The sequence below is a fragment of the Scyliorhinus canicula genome, chromosome 12 (assembly GCF_902713615.1).
Source record: "Scyliorhinus canicula chromosome 12, sScyCan1.1, whole genome shotgun sequence".
Lineage (NCBI taxonomy): Eukaryota > Metazoa > Chordata > Chondrichthyes > Carcharhiniformes > Scyliorhinidae > Scyliorhinus > Scyliorhinus canicula.
Genome location: NC_052157.1, coordinates 109,984,386 through 110,004,009, shown reverse-complemented (window position 1 = coordinate 110,004,009; position 19,624 = coordinate 109,984,386). Strand labels below are relative to the sequence as shown.

General features: G+C 46.9%; 1 protein-coding gene across 2 annotated transcripts in view; it reads left to right on the top strand.

Moving 5' to 3' along the window:
- The window catches only part of LOC119974658, a 188,008-nt gene that overhangs the window by 113,937 nt on the left and 54,447 nt on the right, over window positions 1-19,624 (top strand). For both annotated transcript variants that reach the window (XM_038813734.1, XM_038813733.1), the window contains exons 5-8: window positions 2,125-2,483; window positions 6,420-6,487; window positions 12,436-12,584; window positions 19,482-19,598. In XM_038813734.1, coding sequence (XP_038669662.1) covers window positions 2,125-2,483; window positions 6,420-6,487; window positions 12,436-12,584; window positions 19,482-19,598 — 693 coding nt within the window. The remainder of the gene's footprint in view (window positions 1-2,124; window positions 2,484-6,419; window positions 6,488-12,435; window positions 12,585-19,481; window positions 19,599-19,624) is intronic.

Genomic DNA, 19,624 nt, shown 5'->3' with positions numbered 1-19,624 from the left:
AGAACAATCCCTGAGGAAGGCCTGTTGCGATGGAACGGAGATGAAAACCGGAATTCTCAGTCCGTTGGCGCCTGTGGAATTCTCTGGTCCCCGTTGTAGCGAATGGAGTTTTGGTGGAGCGCCAATTCCTCCGTTCGCGCTGGCAGGGGTGGCCGGGTGAACTCAGATCGGAGAATCCCGGCTGAAAGGTGAGTCTAGGGAGTCGGCAGGATCGGCAGGCCATGTGGAGGTGGGGCTAGCCGATACGAGTAGGAGGCAGGGGGTTATGGTTCAAGGTAGCTCGGTAGCACAGTGGCTAGCACTGAGGCTTCACAGAGCCTGGGTCCCAGGTTCGATTCCCAGCTTTGGTCACTGTCTGTGCGTCGTCTGCACGTTCAGATCATAGCATTTTAGAATTATAGAATATATAGTGCAGAAGGAGGCCATTTGGCCCATCGAGTCTGCACCGGCTCTTGGAAAGAGCACCCTCCCCAAGGTCAACACCTCCACCCTATCCCCATAACCCAGTAACCCCACCCAACACTAAGGGCAATTTTGGACACTGAGGGCAATTTATCATGGCCAATCCACCTAACCTGCACATCTTTGGACGTCCTCCCAGTGTCTGCGTGGGTTTCCTCTGGGTGCTCCGGTTTCCTCCCACAGTCCAAAGACGTGTAGGTTAGGTGGATTGGCCATGCTAAATTGCCCTTAAGTGTCCAAAAAAGGCAAGTAGGGGTGGGTTACGGGGATAGGGTGGAAGTGAGGGCTTAAGTGGGTCGATGCAGACTCGATGGGCCGAATGGCCTCCCTCTGCACTGTATGTTCTATGTTCTAAGGTGCAGGGGGGAGGTCACAGTTTAAGGGGCCTTTTGTGCGCAGAGTCTGTAAAGGAGCTTAGCTACCAACCCCCTCTCCCCCACCCCATCTACTGACATCTACTACATTGATGGTGTCACGTAGCAGTGTGAGCACTGATCTCCCTGGCCACAGACAAAATCCCTGTGGAGCAGGGAAGAGGCCCTTAAGCGTCTGCCTGGCACCTCCTCTGCCATTGGCATGAACGCAGCTATGGTAAACAGTGGCAGACGGCGATGCCACAGCCATGCACCCGATTTTACAGCCCCCTATACCATTCCATTCCTGCGGTGGCAAGGTCATTAAATTACAGCCAAAAAACATTTTTTCAGCCTCTTTATTTTTACTATCTTCAGTATTTTTGGCATGAGTGGGCATGTGAATAAAAAGTGAAAATCTATACCGAAAAAACAAAAGCATGAAACAGTCCACGTTAAACGTGGACGGAGGGCATCTAAAGGGGGAATGAAAAGCAAAGTATGAAGACAAGCGTGCAACACTTATGAGAATACCTGGTGTGCACGTATAGGCTTACGGACTCTGGTTGTGTGTATTCCCAGAGCTATCCTCCAGCCTTTGAGCATTTCCAACACCCACTCCCATGATTTATGGTTTTCCTTTGTCAGCTGGAAGCCAAACAGCCTTTACCTTGCTTGATTGGCTGATTCTTGATAGCCTATCAAATGTCCTCAGACTGGAATACTTTCACAACTGATACCGAGAGAGTTCAAAGAAAATGAAGAGGAAAACACATTTTTTTAATGCCCTTTCGAATTTTCCTTTGGGTTTCCTCAAGGCGATTTCCGAAATTAAATCTTATTGTCTTGGCAGCCCTAACTTTTTCCGACCATTAAACTAATGACCAGACCATGCCTTTCAATGAATTTAATGCCAGAGAATCCCTACAGTGCAGAAGGTGGCCATTCGGCCCATTGAGTCCGCCACGGCCCTCCAAAAGAGCATCCTACCGAGGCCCACTCTCCTGCCCCACCCCTGTAACCTGCACATTTTTGGATGTGGGAGGAAACCAGGGCACCCGGCATATATGGGGTGCAAACTCCACACAGTCACCCGAGGTCGGAATCGAACCCGGGTCCCTGGCATCGTGAGGCAGCGATGCTAACCACTGTGCTCTTCCTACAAACCAAAACCCCACAAGACAATGCAAACTTATATAATTATCCCTCATTTGAGGACGGTCACGCCCTGACACGCACAAGGTCAATCCATTTTATAAACTAAACAAATTCTAACCAAACTAACCGCTGTGTACTTTTTTTTTAAAAGAGGTTCCAATTATACTCAATGGCTTTGCACCGAATCGTCCTGCACAGACATCAGTCGCAACCAGCCTGGGCAGCACCATCAAGACCACCAGCCCCACATACAGTAGCAATGCCAACACAAGTCAGGTGCGCGTGACCCCAATGAGCAACTCGACTGCGGCTGCACCAAACTACAGCACTCAAGCCAGCCACAACTTCAGCAGCGTGACCAACTCAAGTATGGACGCACAGATCCACAACACAGGGGGAATATGTTCCTTTGTGGGAGAACTGAAGGTGAACCAGAACACCTCCATTCAACTGAACAGCAACCCTAACTCAAGTGAATATATAAATGTAGCTGAAGCTGTTGAGAGAAAGGTAAGAGGAGATATTTGAAAGGGGGAGGTTTGAACCCAAGCCGCCCATTGGGAAGCTGATGGGATCGGGGGCAGCACTGGACTTTAATGCACACATTGGAGTCAGTGAAGAGAAATATAGGATGAGCAATATACTGCTCATGTTCTACCCCGCAACCCTCGTGGGCGAGATTAGAAATTACTTCTGGATTGTATTATGAGAGTCAACATTCTGGTGAAAAGTTACTGATTCCTAATTTTCCTTTATCCCATCTCAATGCCCTGACCTGTGTGTGGCTGGTCATCACACTTTAGTGGCAGCTACTACTGAAGCATACGGCACAGGAGGCTATTCAATCCATTGTGCCTGTGCATAGAGGTCATTTCCTTTCGAAAATTCCTATTGAATGTGTTTCGACCATTTTTCCAGCCTGTACAATTCTAACATAGCAAATTTCCAACTATTGGATAGCACAATTGCTTCACAGCTCCAAAGTCTCAGGTTCGATTCCGGCTTGGGTCACTGTCTGTAAGGAGTCTGCACATCCTCCCCGTGTGTGCGTGGGTTTCCTCCGGTTTCCTCCCACAGTCCAAAGATGTGCAGGTTAGGTGGATTGGCCATGATAAATTGCCCTTAGTGTCCAAAATTGCCCTTAGTGTTGGGTGGGGTTATTGGGTTGTGGGGATAGGGTGGAGGTGTTGACTTTTGGGAGGGTGCTCTTTCTAAGAGCCGGTGCAGACTCGATGGGCCGAATGGCCTCCTTCTGCACTGTAAATTCTATGATCTATGATCTCCATTCACCTGAGGAAGGAGCTGCGCTCCGAAAGCTTGTGTTTGAAACAAACCTGTTGGACTTTAACCTGGTGTTGTAAGACTTCTTTCTATAGTCATTAGAGGTCATGTATGAGCTTGACCATAATGCCCAATTGTAGCTGAATAACTCTCGCACTCACTCATAGCCAGAGGTGCCAAAGCATTCGAGCTCTAAATTAAGTATTTTTGCCTGATGTTAGAATTATAGAACTTATAGTGCAGAAATAGGCCATCAGCTCCGTGTATCTCTGTTCTAGAGGTTCAGCCTGGGACCCAGCTGGGTACTGGGATCCACAGCCCTCAGACTGCTGTCCCGCCTGAGGCTTTATTCCTCCACCAGATGTGCACAGGCAGCAGTATGGTGCTCACCAGATTGTGCCCCTGAAGCCTAACCTGTCCCACCAAGGTGTGTGTATCTGCACTGGTGGAGGGTGGGGATGACAGCTGTGCCATGACTATAATGGTGGCATCCTCAGAGCTCTCCTCCAAGGTGGCCTCCTGGGAGGCAGGAGAGGGTGCCACCCGGGATGGGCCGGCACCATCGGCTGGAGGACCTGCTGGAGAATGGACATGTGGTCAGTGTGAGGGATTTGCCAGTCAGTAAGGACTTATGTTTGACAGGTCTCCTGGGTGGAGCCCGATGGTTCCTCACCTCTGCGGCACGTGCCAGCGTCCGCATGGGTGACCGATCTGTCCTCGGCAGCCCGGTCATCTCTCATCTCCACCGCCAGCTCCTCGAAGGTGTTGAGGATTCTTAAGTCTGGGGCCCCACCACCAGTCTGGGCCCTCTCCCGACATTTATGGGAGAACTTTTCCTGAGGAGACACAGAGGGGGCATCGCGTGGTTCACAGTGATGGGAATGGGGTGTGAAGGGAGGATGGGAGGGGGATTGAAGGGGGATTTGAAGGAAGAGGGGGTGGAGGGAGGGTTGGGGGTCCATGGAGATTTGGGAGGTGGATGATCCCTTTTGTGGGGGGGGGGGGGGGGATGTTGGTGTCTACTCACTCGTGCTGCCTGTTTGATCTTTTTTCGACACTGGAGGCCAGGCCTCCTGGTCACACCCCCGGAGCTTACAGCTGCCGCCACCTCATCCCAGGCAGCATTGGCTGCTCCATGGCTCACCCTCTGGGGGAACAGAACATCCCTCGTGGCCTCCACGCTCCCCAGGTCAGCGTCTCAGGATTTTGGGGCTGGTCTCCTCAGCGCCATTGTTGCGACCTGGCTGAGGTTGCCTGCGTATGTGCAGCTTAATTGCTGCTCAACCTTGTTAGTGGGACCTGACGAGCGCAGTCCAGGCAAATCAGCTGGCGAACCTTCATTTGTGCCAAGAAGCTGGTGTGGCCTCGTTAAGTGGACCAATTGACATTGAATAGCGTTACCGGCCCCGTTGGGCCAAGTGATGGCAAATATAAGGTACTGGTGGTTCTTTTTGCTCTTCGCTATTTACTGTACACATCAGATAATTAAAAGTAATTTCATCTACAGAATGAGTAATGCCTGGCCACCAGATTGACTTCTGGGCTTGGCATTTTGCTAACTTGGTGGCGTCTTTGAAGAACATCAAACCAAAGTATTCTCGAATGGCACAAGGAGATCATCAGTGATTGTGAGGTGCTTCTTCTATTTGTAGTACTGCCATGGTACTCCATTGTTTGGATTATAGTCTAGCCATCCTTCCAAACCAGCATTTTCTTAATGTGGCACATTTGTCATCTTACTACTGTGCTTGTTTTAAGTTTTACATCTTCTTGACAGTAGCCGATAGGTGTTGAGTAATGAGAAATATTTGCACTGTCGCCTTTTTGATAAAATCCTCCGACTGGTTCCTTCAACTGGTACCCTGAATAGCATATCTGTTGTTATCTAGTCCTTCCCTTGAATGTACTCTGTTAAGGAGTCATATCTCATTAATCTTAATCTGAACTGTTGGATTCTAGGCAGCATCTTCGAAATCTCTTTCTTGTTCAGAGGGGTGACTCGTGGCTTATGGTCTGTTTCAATTTTGAACCACAATGCCATTATGTGGTCTGAGAATTTTTCGCATAGCCATGCCATTGTCAATGTTTCTTCCTCAATTGTAGCATATCTTTTCTTTGAGTCTGCGAATGACCTAGAGTAAATACATCTACATTTACCATCCGTGTCCTCAAAAGTATACGGCACCCAGACCTGTAGATGATGCATCTGCTGCTATTATGGGCTGTAGTTCCAGGTCGTAATGAGCCAAAACCGAAGTGGAATTCAAAATAGTTTTGATTTGCTGAAAAGTATTTTGCTGGTCTGCATTCCAACACCATTGTTGACCTTGTCTCAACAGCTGTCTTAAAGGCACATTGACCTCTGTAACTTTTAGGCAGGAATTTGCCTCCTTGGCCCTGAGGAATCTCTGAAGCTCAGTAATGTTCCTGGGCTGTGGATACTCTCTGATCACCTTTGTTTTTAGTGGGTCGATTATTCTTCAAGATTCTTTTACAATGTGAAATTTAGAGTGGAATTTTCCCCCCAAAATGACAAAGTGTAATGTTCAGTCAGAAAACTGACGGGTCCAGACAGCAGTGAGCACAGATTAGAAACCAACAAGCAATAATAGTGGAGCACCAACAGTTCTCGGGCTCAGTACCACTCCCAGAACCATTCTAAAGTGCTGAAGGTTTGAAGCAGGCCCAAGAAAGAGGCTTTCCAGATATATAACCACTTCCAGGGTGCACAAGAAAGTACAAAAGTATCAGGTTAGTACATTACACCATTCAGTGGGACCTATTCCCAATTATGTAATAGCAGGTGTCACAAAACCATGCCCTTTTAGTTTTGAGAATATGTTTTTTCAAATTTCAACCGAATGAAACCTTTGCAATTTTAAGCAAGCTGCTTAAAAACATGAAGCCATGTTCCAAGGTCGAGAAGAGAAACAAACAAATCATCTTTTGGAGAGTGTGGCAAGACAGACATTTCCTATAGTTCAGACATCCATCAAAACTCTTAATTGTCTCAGGAAGAGAGAAAATGCAAAGTACTGGATAATGAATCAATGGCTGCCATAGGCAGACACACCCTGTTGTATTCACTTGTGGACTTGCTTTTCCAGCTGCTATTATACGAGAATCTTGTGATTGTTCTTTTAAACATTTAATATTTCCTGACAGATAAATATCGCCTACAGATCATCGGCACTCAAAATGAACTATGTAGCAACAAAGCTCATAGGAATAAGGTAAGCATGAGAGGCCACAGAATTTATATTGCCATAAAATCTCCTGCAGGGTAGGGCGGCCTGATGGCATTGCTGCCTCACAGCGCTGAGGACCCGGGTTTGATCCTGGCCCCGGTCACTGGCCATGTGGAGTTTGCACATTCTCCCCATGTTTGCGTGGGTCTCACCCCCATAACCCAAAGATGTGCAGAGTATGTGAATTGGCCGGGCGAACTTGCCCCTTAATTGGAAAAAAAAAAAGAATTGGGTACTCTAAATTTAAATAAAAACTCCTACAGGGTATAGTGGAACTTAAAATAGCCTCAGAGAGAGTGCAACCAGTTGCTCCCAACTTGAACCTGTATTTTATATTTTATTTTTCATTCAGTTCCCTCTTATATTCTCCTTGGTCTGGGCAGAGGACAAGATGGTTGATGAGGGGAGTTGATAATGGAATAAGTTCTGAGCCTGGCCCACAAGACAATTGTGATTGAGGATAGCCGCCCAGCCCATCTTAATTCAACCCAACCAGGGGCAAACCCCAGCGCATTACAGATTCCAACTGGCCACTAAAACAGCTTTCACCAGAGTTTTAACAGATAAACACCAATTCTATCCTTCTGAACACCTCGGTAAAACAAAATCATTAACTAATTGAACAATTTGACAGTCCCTTAAAGGGGCAATGCAATGAACAAGACAGAACTTCAAAGGAAACTCATGGTAATTAAATTAAAATGAAAGCTTCAATTGCGCGTTTGGGTTCTCGAGTGAGGTTTAAGGCAGTGGTGCTGTGGTATTGTCACTGTACTAGTAATCTCGAGACCCAGGGTAATACCCCTCAGAACTTTCTATATTTACCCTGCTTCTCAATTGTCTTATCAACAGCAGATCGTGGCTCACATGTTTGCTGTGCAGCACTGTATCTTGTCTTTTGGAAGTTCATATACACCACATCAACAGCATCACCCTCATCGACCCTCTCTGTTGTCACATCAACAAAATGCCAGAAAGTTAGTTGATTATTTGCCATTACAAACCCGTCCTGGTTTTCCTTAATTAACCCATTTTCCCCCAAGTCACCCTTAATTTTGTCCTGAATTGTGATTTCCTGAAGCTTTCACAGCACCAAGGTTAAACGGATTGGCTTGTGATTGCTGGGCATGTCTTTACACACTTTTTTGAACAAGGGTATTATATTCGCACTGCCCTATTCTTCTGGCACCGGAGTCTAATGAAGATTGGAAAATTATGGCCAGTGCCTCCGCGATTTCAACGTTTGTTTCCCATAATATCCCTGGATACAGCTCATCCAGTCCTGGGGACTCATCCAGTCCTGGGGACTCATCAACTTTAACTACAGGCAGCCAATCGAATACCTCCTCCTTCTCGATTTAGTATCATTCAAGGCTCTGAACTGCCTTCTCTTTCACCAGGGTTTGGGTAGCATCTTCTTCCTTGGCAAAGACAGATGCAATATTTTCATTCAATATCTCAGCCATGCTGCTGTCTCCATGCATAAATCTATTTTTAGCCTTCGTGGCCCCACTCCTTTTGCCAACCTTTTATTATTTCTATTTGTGTCAAAGACTTTTGAAATCCCTTTTTATGTTATCCACCACTCCCTACTCACGCTCTCGCCTTGCTTTTTTAAATTGTTTTTTAAATTCCCCTCAGAACTTTCTATATTTACCCTGCTTCTCAATTGTCTTATCAACCGGACATTGTGCATTGTCTTAACGGCATGACAAGTGCATGATCTACTGGCACTGCTGTCATGTCCGGTCCTGGCTGCCTGGCCTGGCACCTTGAGGGCAGCTGCCGCGGATTGGACGACTCCAACCCACGTATGCGCGGATGACATCATCACGCATAAGCGTGAAACCCGCGCATGCGCGGGCCGGTATGCCCCTCAGCCACCCCGCGAATGGATACAGCGGGGCGGCGGAGGGAGAAAGAGTGCGCGGGGTAAGTTCCCGCTGCCCGCGATCGGTGCCCACCGATCGCGGGCCCATGGCACCCTTGGCACAGCCGTGGTACTGCCGTGCCAATCGGTGCCATGGTTCCCCAGATCGGGACTTTACGGCCGTTTTTATTAACCGCCAGACCAGGTGTGATTTACGTTCATAAAAACGGTCGCAAAGGCCTTGGAAATCGGCCCATCGGCCAGCTGAGAATCGCTGCTCGCTGTAAAAAAACGGCGGGCAGCGATTCGTGTCGGGAGGCGGGTGTGGGGGGGGGGGGAGAATAGCGGGAGGGCGTCGGACCAGCGTGGCCGTAAAAATTTATGCCGCCCGCTATTCTCCGCCCCGTCGTGAGTGCGGAGAATTCCGCCCCACCTTTTTTATTCCTGAGTTGCCTGCCCTTGGGACATCCTTCTTGGATTGGATTGGATTAGGGGCTGTTTAGCACAGGGCTAAATCGCTGGCTTTGAAAGCAGACCAAGGCAGGCCAGCAGCACGGTTCGATCCCCGAACAGATGCCGGAATGTGGCGACTAGGGGCTTTTCACAGTAACTTCATTGAAGCCTACTTGTGACAATAAGCGATTTTCATTTCATTTCATTTGTTTATTGTCACTTATACCGAGGTACAGTGAAAAGTATTTTTCTGCAAGCAGCTCAAACAAATCATTTAGAACATGGAAAGAAAATAGAAGAAAATGCATAATAGGGTAACGCAAGGTATACAGTGTAAATTCTCCAGCACTCTGATTTTCTCATTAATTGAAAATGAAAATCACTTACTGTCACAAGTAGGCTTCAAATGAAGTTACTGTGAAAAGCCCCATTCCGGCGCCTGTTCGGGGAGGCTATTACAGGAATCGAACCGTGCTGCTAGCTTGCCTTGGTCTGCTTTCAAAGCCAGCGATTAGCCCTGTGAGCTAAACAGCCCCTAATTAATACCTTCTGTCCTATTTTCCTGGGCACCATACACCCAGGAATATTTAACACCCAGTCCTGCCTTCTTTGAGTCAGGGCTTTGCTGTAGCCACAATATCACAGTTCCACGTGTCTAACTGTACCACATTTTGTGCATTCACATACGTGCACAGTAACCCTAATTTATTTCATTATTTAAAAAAATAAATTTAGAGTACCCAATTCTTTTTTTTCCAATTAAGGGACAATTTAGCTTGGCCAATCCACCTACCCTGCACATATTTTTGGGTTGTGTGGGTGAGACCCACACAGACAAGGGGTGAATGTGAAAACTCCACATGGACAGTGACCCAGGGCTGGGATCGAATCCGGGTCCTCGGTGTCATGAGGGAGCAGTGCTAACCACTGTGCCACCATGCCACCCAGTAACCCTAATTTAGAGGATATTATTTTCCCCTTACCACGAGCTCACCTACTGAGCTATTTCCTATTTTATTGCCACCTATCTCTCCCAGTATTCATTCACTTTGATCCTTTTGTAGTATTATCCCACGGCTTTGTCAAGTTAATTTAAACTCTTCCTAATTGCACTAGCAAATCGCCCACAAGAAATAAAGTCCCAGTTTTATTTATGTGCTAGGCCTTCTCCTGTCTCCCCTGAAGCTGGTCCCAAGGTATCAGAAACCAAAAGCCCTCCCCCCTGCACCATCTTCCCTGCCATACGTTCATCTGCTTTACCCTCCTATTTCCATATATTCACTTCCACATAGTACCAGGAGTTTTCTGGAGACCATTTTTGAGGCCCCACTTGCTAATTTACCAGCCAATTCCCTAAATTCTGACAGCAGGTCCATATCCCCCTCTCTGGCTATGTTGTTCATATCAATGTGGACCATGGCCATTGGCTGTTTACCCTCAGGGGGTTCATCGCCCTCCAGTGACCATCTTGGCTCAGGCACCAGAATGCAAAATACCATCATGGATTCAGGCCTGCAGCCTCAGAACACCTGTTTGTTCCCCTAACTATTGAATTGCCTATCATTATTGTTCTTCCAGTCTTCTATATGTCCCCATTGGACAGTTGAGCCAGCCTTGGTGCCAAGGTCTTGGCTCTGGCTGCATTCCCCCTAAGTCATCACCCTCATAAAGATTGAGAACTGAACACTGGACGGAGAGTGAGATGCACTTAGGGGACTCCTGCAATACCTGCCGATTTCGTCTGGTGGTCAGCAGTTCCCTCTTTCCCTGCATACTCTTACAATGTGGGGTGACAGCATCCATAATCTTGCTATCCACATTGATCTCAATCTCAAGGATACAATGCTTGGTTACATTTATGATGATAATATGCTGTAGTGGGTTTGGATGATATTTCGAAAAGGCAGGGACAGATCGTCCTTGAATAATGGAGCATGGGGTGTGTGACAAGAGGAAGCCAGTAATAATGCAGGGTCAGAGGAACAGAGAGTGGGGCTGGAGTTGATTTTCCTAATAGCTTATCAAGCCTTGGGCTGACAATTGACAAGTAACATTCGCGACACACGTACCACACAATGACCATCTCCAACAAGATAAAAATCTAACCATTGCCCCTTGACATTGAATGGCATTACCATCACTATACCCTCACTATCAACATCCTGGGGGTTACCATTGATCAGAAACTGAACTGGGCCATATAGATACTGTGGCTACAAGAGCAAATCAGAGGGTAGGAATTCCGTGGCAAATAACTCACCTGCTGGATCTCTAAAGCCTGCCCACCATCTACAAGGTACAAGTCAGGAGTGTGATGGTATATTCCCCACTTGCCTGGATGAGTGCAGCTCCAACAACACTCAAGAAGCTCAACACCATTCAGGACAAAGCAGCCCACTTGATTGGCACCCATTCCACAAACATTTACTCCCCCCACCACCGACAACAGTCCTGTGTACCATCTACAAGCTGCCCTGCAGGAACTCATTAAGGGTCCTTAGACAGCACCTTCCAAACCCATGACCACTACCATCTAGAAGGACAAGAGCAGCAGAGACCTGGGTACGCTACTACCTGGAAGTTCCCCTCCAAACCCCTCATCATCCTGACTTGGAAATATATCGCTGTTCCCTCACAGTCATTGGGTCAAAATCCTGGGACTCCCTTCCTAACAGCACTGTGGTTGTATCTACACCACAGGTACTGCAGCGGTTCAAGAAGGCAGCTCATAGAATCATAGAATTTACAGTGCAGAAGGAGGCCACCCGGCCCATTGAGTCTGCACCAGCTCTTGCAAAGAGCACCCCACCCAAGCCCACGCCTCCACCCTATCCCTATAACCCAGTAACCCCACCTAACCTTTTTGGACACTGACGGCAATTTATCACGGCCAATCCACCTAACCTGCACATCTTTAGACTGTGGGAGGAAACCGAAGGACCCAGAGGAAACCCACTCAGACACGGGGAGAACGTGCAGACTCCGCACAGACAGTGACCCAAGTCGGGAATCGAACCTGGGACCCTAGAGCTGTGAAGCAACTGTGCTAACCACTGTGCTGCCATGCTGCCCATCTCATCACCAGCTTCTCAAGGCAATTAAGGATGAGGAATAATGGCTGACCAAATGTAACCACGTCCTGTAAATGAATTTTAAATAACCTTGAGGTGTTGTGACAACAGGATTGCATTTGGAAAGAGAAGTGAATATCTTCCAAGAGAAGTAAACATCTTTCAGTCTGATTCACTGGAATATATGGAGTAAGGGAGCTGAGTAAACACTTGATGTGGAGGAAGAGGGGCATTGATGGTAATGTTGGGTTGAGTTGTAAAATTATAGATTAGCTGGAAGGTGGAGACTATAGATCACAAGATGTGGCAGTGAATGGAGAAAATGGACTTCAAAACACATCCTGGTTTATGTTATAGAAATTTGAAGACATTCCACTCAAACACTAGAGTCTAAAACTGGTGTTGACCCTTTTTTCTACCCCTGACCCCACCAGACAAGACTTTAGATTTGAAACTTTGGCTAAAGATCCCATTGTTTCCAAATGTCAAGATACAGATGAACAAATATTCTACTCATGGATCTATTTCTCTTTACACAGTCCTGTCTACTCTGCTATTCGATTTTGGATGTTTTTTTGGTGCAGTGTAACATCCCAGGAAGAGAAGATTTCAGAAATATTTCAGCAAAACGTTGACAACATTATCGTGCCCGATAACGGACAATTAAAGGTTCACATCAACAGTGAGAGTAAGTCTTACTTTTAACAGCTGTAGTCTCTTGATTGACAGGTGCTAACCACATCAAAAGCAGCTTTTTCACAGCAGAAAGCACTTAGCTTCCTTTGATATGGTGAGTGGCTGTCAATCATAGCATGAATGTTTATAAAACATTGTGGTTAGCATCAAAGTATGAAGGGAAAGATCAATGAACAATCCACCAAGCAGCTGTCTCTGGAGTAATAAAACTGTCATAATCGGCTGTTGCATTGCTGTGTGAAATTGAATGGAAGATCTGAATTTCAAAGGCAGCCAAGGGTTTTCAAGCCCGTTGAACCATACTGAGCTTTCAAGGAACCCTCTGAAACTTGTAACAGCTCCTGCTTTGAACACTTCTGTCAGGAAGCAGATTTTAGGAAAGGATAAGTGAAAATTCAGTGGTTTTCCAACCTACTGCTTGGACTGCTCTTCAGCTTTAAGGCAGTGGTCTCTAATGGAGGGCTCTGATGGGGGTAGTCTAATGGGGTGCCTGATGGGGAGGTGTCTCTGTTGGGGGGATCTGATGAAGGGGTGATGGGGTGTCTGATGGGGGGTGTGTGATGGGGTGTCAGTTGGGGGGTGTCAGATGGGGATCTGTTGGAGATGACTGATGGGGGGCCTGCGGGATTCTGATGGGGTAGGTTTGATGGAGGATAGGATTTTCAGTGTTGGAAGGAGGGGGGGGGGGAGCCTCCAAAGGACTTTGAGGGGCATTTACGTTAAACACAATTGCCCCTTGACCTACCGCATCAGAGCCACGTTTGAAAATACCTGCATCAACCCTTACCCATGTGATTCCCTGCTGAGGGGCCTAGAGCATCATTGGGTTCTGGAGAATCAGGCTTCCATCTGCTAATCAGCTACAAATGACCCAGTTGCACTTTTCTGCCAGCGCGCAGCGTGTAGGTCACTGCCGTTGCTGGCTGGGCACTGGAGCATCAGAATGGTAACAATCCTGTTTTTAGCCCAAATCTCAATTCTCTGCCGCTTTGGAAACCCCACTAATGGTGGCGGGCAATGGAGAATCCACCCCAATATGTATAGAAAGGAAGGAAGATAACTTTATTGAAAGGGGACAGCATTTTGTTTATATCTGAAGAAAAGAAGACAGGCAGATGTTTACATAGAACATAGAACATTACAGCGCAGTACGGGCCCTTCGGCCCTCGATGTTGCGCCGACCTGTGAAACCATCTGAAGCCTATCTGACCTACACTATTCCATTTTCATCCATATGTCTATCCAGTGACCACTTGAATGCCCTTAAAGTTGGCGAGTCTACTACTGTTGCAGGCAGGGCGTTCCACACCCCTACTACTCTCTGAGTAAAGAAACTGCCTCTGACATCTGTCCTATATCTACCACCCCTCAATTTAAAGCTATGTCCCCTCGTGTTGGTCATCACCATCCGAGGAAAGAGACTCTCACTGTCCACCCTATCTAACCCTCTGACTATCTTATATGTCTCTATTAAGTCACCTCTTAGCCTTCTCCTCTCTAACGAAAACAACCTCAAGTCCCTGAGCCTTTCCTTGTAAGACCTTCCCTCCATACCAGGCAACATCCTAGTAAATCTCCTCTGAACCCTTTCCAAAGCTTCCACATCCTTCCTATAATGTGGTGACCAGAACTGCACGCAGTACTCCAGGAGCGGCCGCACCAGAGTTATGTACAGCTGCAGCGTGACCTTGTGGCTCCGAAACTCAATCCCCCTACTGATAAAGGCTAGCACACCATATGCCTTCTTAACAGCCCTATTAACCTGGGTGGCAACTCTCAGGGATTTATGTACCTGGATGCCGAAATCTCTCTGTTCATCTACACTACCAAGAATCTCGCCATTAGCCCAGTACTCTGCATTCCTGTTACTCCTTCCAAAGTGAACCACCTCACACTTTTCCGCATTAAACTCCATCTGCCACCTCTCAGCCCAGATCTGCAGCTTATCTATGTCCCTCTGTATCCTATAACATCCTTCAGCACTATCCACAACTCCACCGACCTTCGTGTCATCTGCAAATTTACTAACCCATCCTTCTACACCCTCTTCCAGGTCATTTATAAAAATGACAAACAGCAGTGGCCCCAAAACATATCCTTGCGGTACACCATTGGTAACTGAACTCCAGGATGAACATTTGCCATCAACCACCACCCTCTGTCTTCTTTCAGCTAGCCAATTACTGATCCAAACCGCTAAATCACCTTCAATCCCATACTTCCTTATTTTCTGCAATAGCCTACCGTGGGGAACCTTATCAAACACCTTACTGAAATCTATATACACCACATCAACCGCTTTATCCTCATCCACCTGTTTGGTCACCTTCTCAAAAAACTCAAGTTTTGTGAGGCATGACCTACCCTTCACAAAACCGTGTTGACTATCGCTTATGAACTTGTTCTTTTCAAGATGATTATAAACCCTATCTCTTATAACCTTTTCCAACATTTTACCCACAACCGAAGTAAGGCTTACAGGTCTATAATTACCAGGGTTGTCTCTACTCCCCTTCTTGAACAAGGGGACAACATTTGCTATCCTCCAGTCTTCCGGCACTATTCCTGTCTATTTTTACACTTTCCAAAATTGCTAACACCTCCTCCTTGTGAACCTCAATTCCATCTAGCCTGGTCAACTGAACCTGAGTATTCTTCTCGACAACATTGTCTTTCTCCAGTGTAAACACTGACGAAAAATATCCATTTAACGCTTCCCCTATCTCCTCTGATTCCACACACAACTTTCCACTACTATCCTTGATTGGCCCTAATCTTACTCTAGTCATTCTTTTGTTCCTGATATACCTATAGAAAGCCTTAGGGTTTTCCTTGATCCTATCCGCCAATGGCTTTTTGTGTCCTCTCCTCGCTCTTCTTAACTCTCCCTTTAGGTCCTTCCTGGCTAACTTGTAACTCTCAAGTGCCCTAACTGAGCCTTCATGTCTCATCCTAACATAAGTCTTCTTCTTCCTCTTGACAAGTGCTTCAACTTCCTTAGTAAACCACGGTTCCCTTGCTTGACAACTTCCTCCCTGCCTGACAGGTACATACTTATCCAGGACATGCAGTAGCTGTTCCTTGAACAAGCTCCACATTTCGATTGTACCCATCCCTTGCAGTTTCCTTCCCCATCCTATACATCCTAAATCTTGCCGAATAGAATCATAATTGCCTTTCCCCCAGCTATAATTCTTGCCTTGCGGTATATACCTATCCCTGCCCATTGCTAAAGTAAACATAACCAAATTGTGATCACTATCACCAAAGTGCTCACCTACATCTAAATCTAACACCTGGCCGGGTGCATTACCCAGTACTAAATCCAATGTGGCCTCGCCCTTTGTTGGCCTATCTACATACTGTGTCAGAAAACCCTCCTGCACACACTGCACAAAAACTGACCCATCTATAGTACTCGCACTATAGTATTTCCAGTCAATATTTGGAAAGTTAAAGTCCCCCATAACAACTACCCTGTTACTCTCGCTCCTGTCGAGAATCATCTTTGCAATCCTTTCCTCTGCATCTCTGGAACTATTCGGAGGTCTATGGACAACTCCCAACAGGGTGACCTCTCCTCTCCTGTTCCTAACCTCGGCCCATACTACCTCAGTAGACGAGTCCTCAAACGTCCTTTCTACCGCCGTAATACTTTCCTTGATTAACAATGCCACACACCGCCCCTCTTTTACCATCTTCTCTGTTCTTACAGAAACATCTAAATCCTGGAACCTGCAACAACCATTCCTGTCCCTGCTCTACCCATGTCTCTGAAATCACCACAACATCGAGATCCCAGGTACCAACCCATGCTGCAAGCTCACCCATCTTATTCCGGATGCTGCTGGCGTTGAAGTAGACACACTTCAAACCAGCGTCTTGCTTGCCGGTGCCCTCTTTCGAACTTTTAACCCTATCCCTGACCTCACTACTCTCAACATCCTGTACACTGGGACTACAGTTTAGGTTCCCATCCCCCTGCTGAATTAGTTTAAACCCCCCCCCCCCCCCCCCCCCCCCCCCCCCCGAAGAGCACTAGCAAATCTCCCCCCCCAGGATATTGGTACCACTCTGGTTCAGGTGAAGACCATCCTGTTTGTAGAGGTCCCACCTACCCCAGAATGAGCCCCAATTATCCAGGAAACCAAAACCCTCCCTCCTGCACCATCCCTGTAGCCACGTGTTCAACTCCTCTCTCTCCTTATTTCTCACTTCGCTAGCAAGTGGCACGGGTAACAACCCAGAGATAACAACTCTGTTTGTTCTAGCTCTCAGCTTCCACCCTAGCTCCCTGAATTTCTGTCTCAAATCCCCATCTCTCTTCCTACCTATGTCGTTGGTACCTATGTGGACCACGACTTGGGGCTGCTCCCCCTTAAGGATCCCAAAAACACGATCAGAGACATCACGAACCCTGGCACCTGGGAGGCAACACACCAACCGTGAGTCTCTTTCGTTCCCACAGAACCTCCTGCCTGTTCCTCTAACTATGGAGTCCCCAATGACAAGTGCTCTGTTCCTCTTCTCCTTTCCCTTCTGAGCAACAGGGACAGACTCTATGCCAGAGACCTGTGCCGTATTGCTTACCCCTGGTAAGTCGTCCCCCGCAACGGTATCCAAAACGGTATACCTGTTATAGAGGGGAACGATCACAGGGGATCCCTGCACTGCCTGCCAGTTCCCTCTCCCTCCCCTGACGGTAACCCATCTACCTTCTTCTTTTACCTGAGGTGTGACTACCTCCCTATAACTCCTCTCAATAACTCCCTCCACCTCCCGAATGATCCGAAGTTCATCCAGCTCCAGCTCCAGGTCCCTAACGCGGTTCTCGAGGAGCTGGAGTTGGGTGCACTTCCCGCAGATGTAGTCAGCAGGGACACTCGAGGTGACCCTTTCCTCCGACATTTCCTTCCCAACTACTGAAAACTAAAAAAAAAAACAAGAACCCCCAATTTGGGCTGTTCCATGGCAACTCCCCCCAGATTAGTATACAGGTTACCATCCCCTGCATACATAAATCACTAACTCCCTGATTGATCCCAATGACTGGTCAATGCGGTCAGTCACTCCTTTTCCAGCCCTTCCTTCCATTGTCTGTAGATAACTAGTCCACTTTGGGTGCAGTCCTGAGTCCCCAAAGTAATGTCCCTTTAAACTGGATTTTTGGCTCCATTTCAGTCTCTTGACACCTGTTAGACACTCTTCCTCAAAACAAATCTCAGCTCTTATCAATTATTCTCCGAGGGACCACGAGGTTAAGCCGACTTTGCAGTAGTCAGGTTGTTTATGTGACTCTTGATGGCGTCTTCTCATCTGCCTTCAATCAGGTATCACGTCCCTCAAGTCAACTTCATCTTGTGATGCTACAGGTGACCACACCAGAAAAGATTACTCAGCGAACAGTCTGTCATCCAAGGGCCACAGAGTACCAGAGAATAGTACTTCTGAATACATATTAAAAATGTATTTTAACATTCTACCTTGAGAGAGTGAAAAACAAAAACTTAGCCTAAATGGGGATGCGGACCAGTTTGGGGGGGGGGGGGGGGTGTTTGGGGGCAATTTTCCATGCCCCCCTCTGTGGCCCGCCATTGGCCAAATGGGGGGTTCTTCTGGTGTCGCCGCTATCAACGGGGCTTCCCGTTGTATGCACCCCCCCACGCTCGGGGATCCATCACTGGCGGGACAATGATAGCAGGAATGGCTGGAAAATTCCGGCCAATAGCTGTGTTGGACAGTACAGAGAGAAACAAGATCGAGAGAAAGGGGTCACAACTGTTTATTATTGATTAATCAATTAAGTTAAAATCAGTATCAATCAAGTGAGAAAACACAAAATGACTTTAAATATTAAAATCAAAGCAGAGCAAATATAAAGAGCAAAATATAATTTTTTTTAAAAATGTGTGACTGTAGTCCTCAGGCCTGAATTTTCTGTATGCAATGTGGTATTTTTCCACCATTTGAGATCATATGGAAACATCTATGAACCTAAATGTTCGCTCCCGCCACCACTGGTACACCTTGGCTGCTTTATGTTTTTATTATTCATTTGCGGGATGTGGGCATTGCTGGTTAGGGCATTGGCCATCCCTAGTTGCCCTTCAGAAGGTGGCGATGCCTTATTGAACCACTGAGGTGTAGGCACACCCATTGTGCTGTTAGGGAGGGAGTTGCAAGATATTTCCCCAGTGACAGTGAAGGAACTGCGATATATTTCCAAGTCGGGGTGGTGAGTGACTTGGAGGGGAACCTCCAGGTGGTGGGGTTCCCAGGTATCTGCTGCCCTTGTTCTTCTAGATAGTAGTGGTCGTGGATTTGGAAGGTACTGCCAAAGGAACCTTGGTGAGTTACTGTAATGCATCTTGTAGATGGTGTACCGTCTACAAGATGCACTGAAGCAAGTTGCCAAGGATTCTTTGGAAGTGCCTCCTAAACCATCTAGATGGCCAAGTGTAGCAGGAGCACACTGACAGCATGATATCCGAATTCCCTTCCAAGTCGCACACTATCCTGACCTGGACATATATCATGTTCCTTACTCATCACTGGGTCACACTGTGGGGACATTTTCACCACATGGACTGCAGTAATGCAAGAAGAAACCCTACCGACCCTTCCTCAGGGACAGTTAAGGTTCGGCAGTGATCTGAATCACGGGATTAAAAAAATAGCAAGCATCAATATTGTCCTCATTAAACAATCTATAGTTATTGAACGCTATCGCTAAGCCAGCTTAACATAAAGAGTGGATACATTTTGCTTTATGAATAGGGAAAGTATAATTTAGACTCGAATATGAGAAGACCTTTGAAAGGTGGAGGTTGAAAAAATAACCGTAATCATTAAACCATCAGTTAAATCTCTCTCTTTATTTTGCTTGTAGTCAAACAGTGCCAAGACAGCATGCCAACTTGTGCCAGCGGATACTGCATCAATAAAACCAATATGTACTGTGATGATGTCGATGACTGCTGGAATGGAAGTGATGAAGCCCTCTGCGGTATGTCAGTTTGTGGATGGAATGAT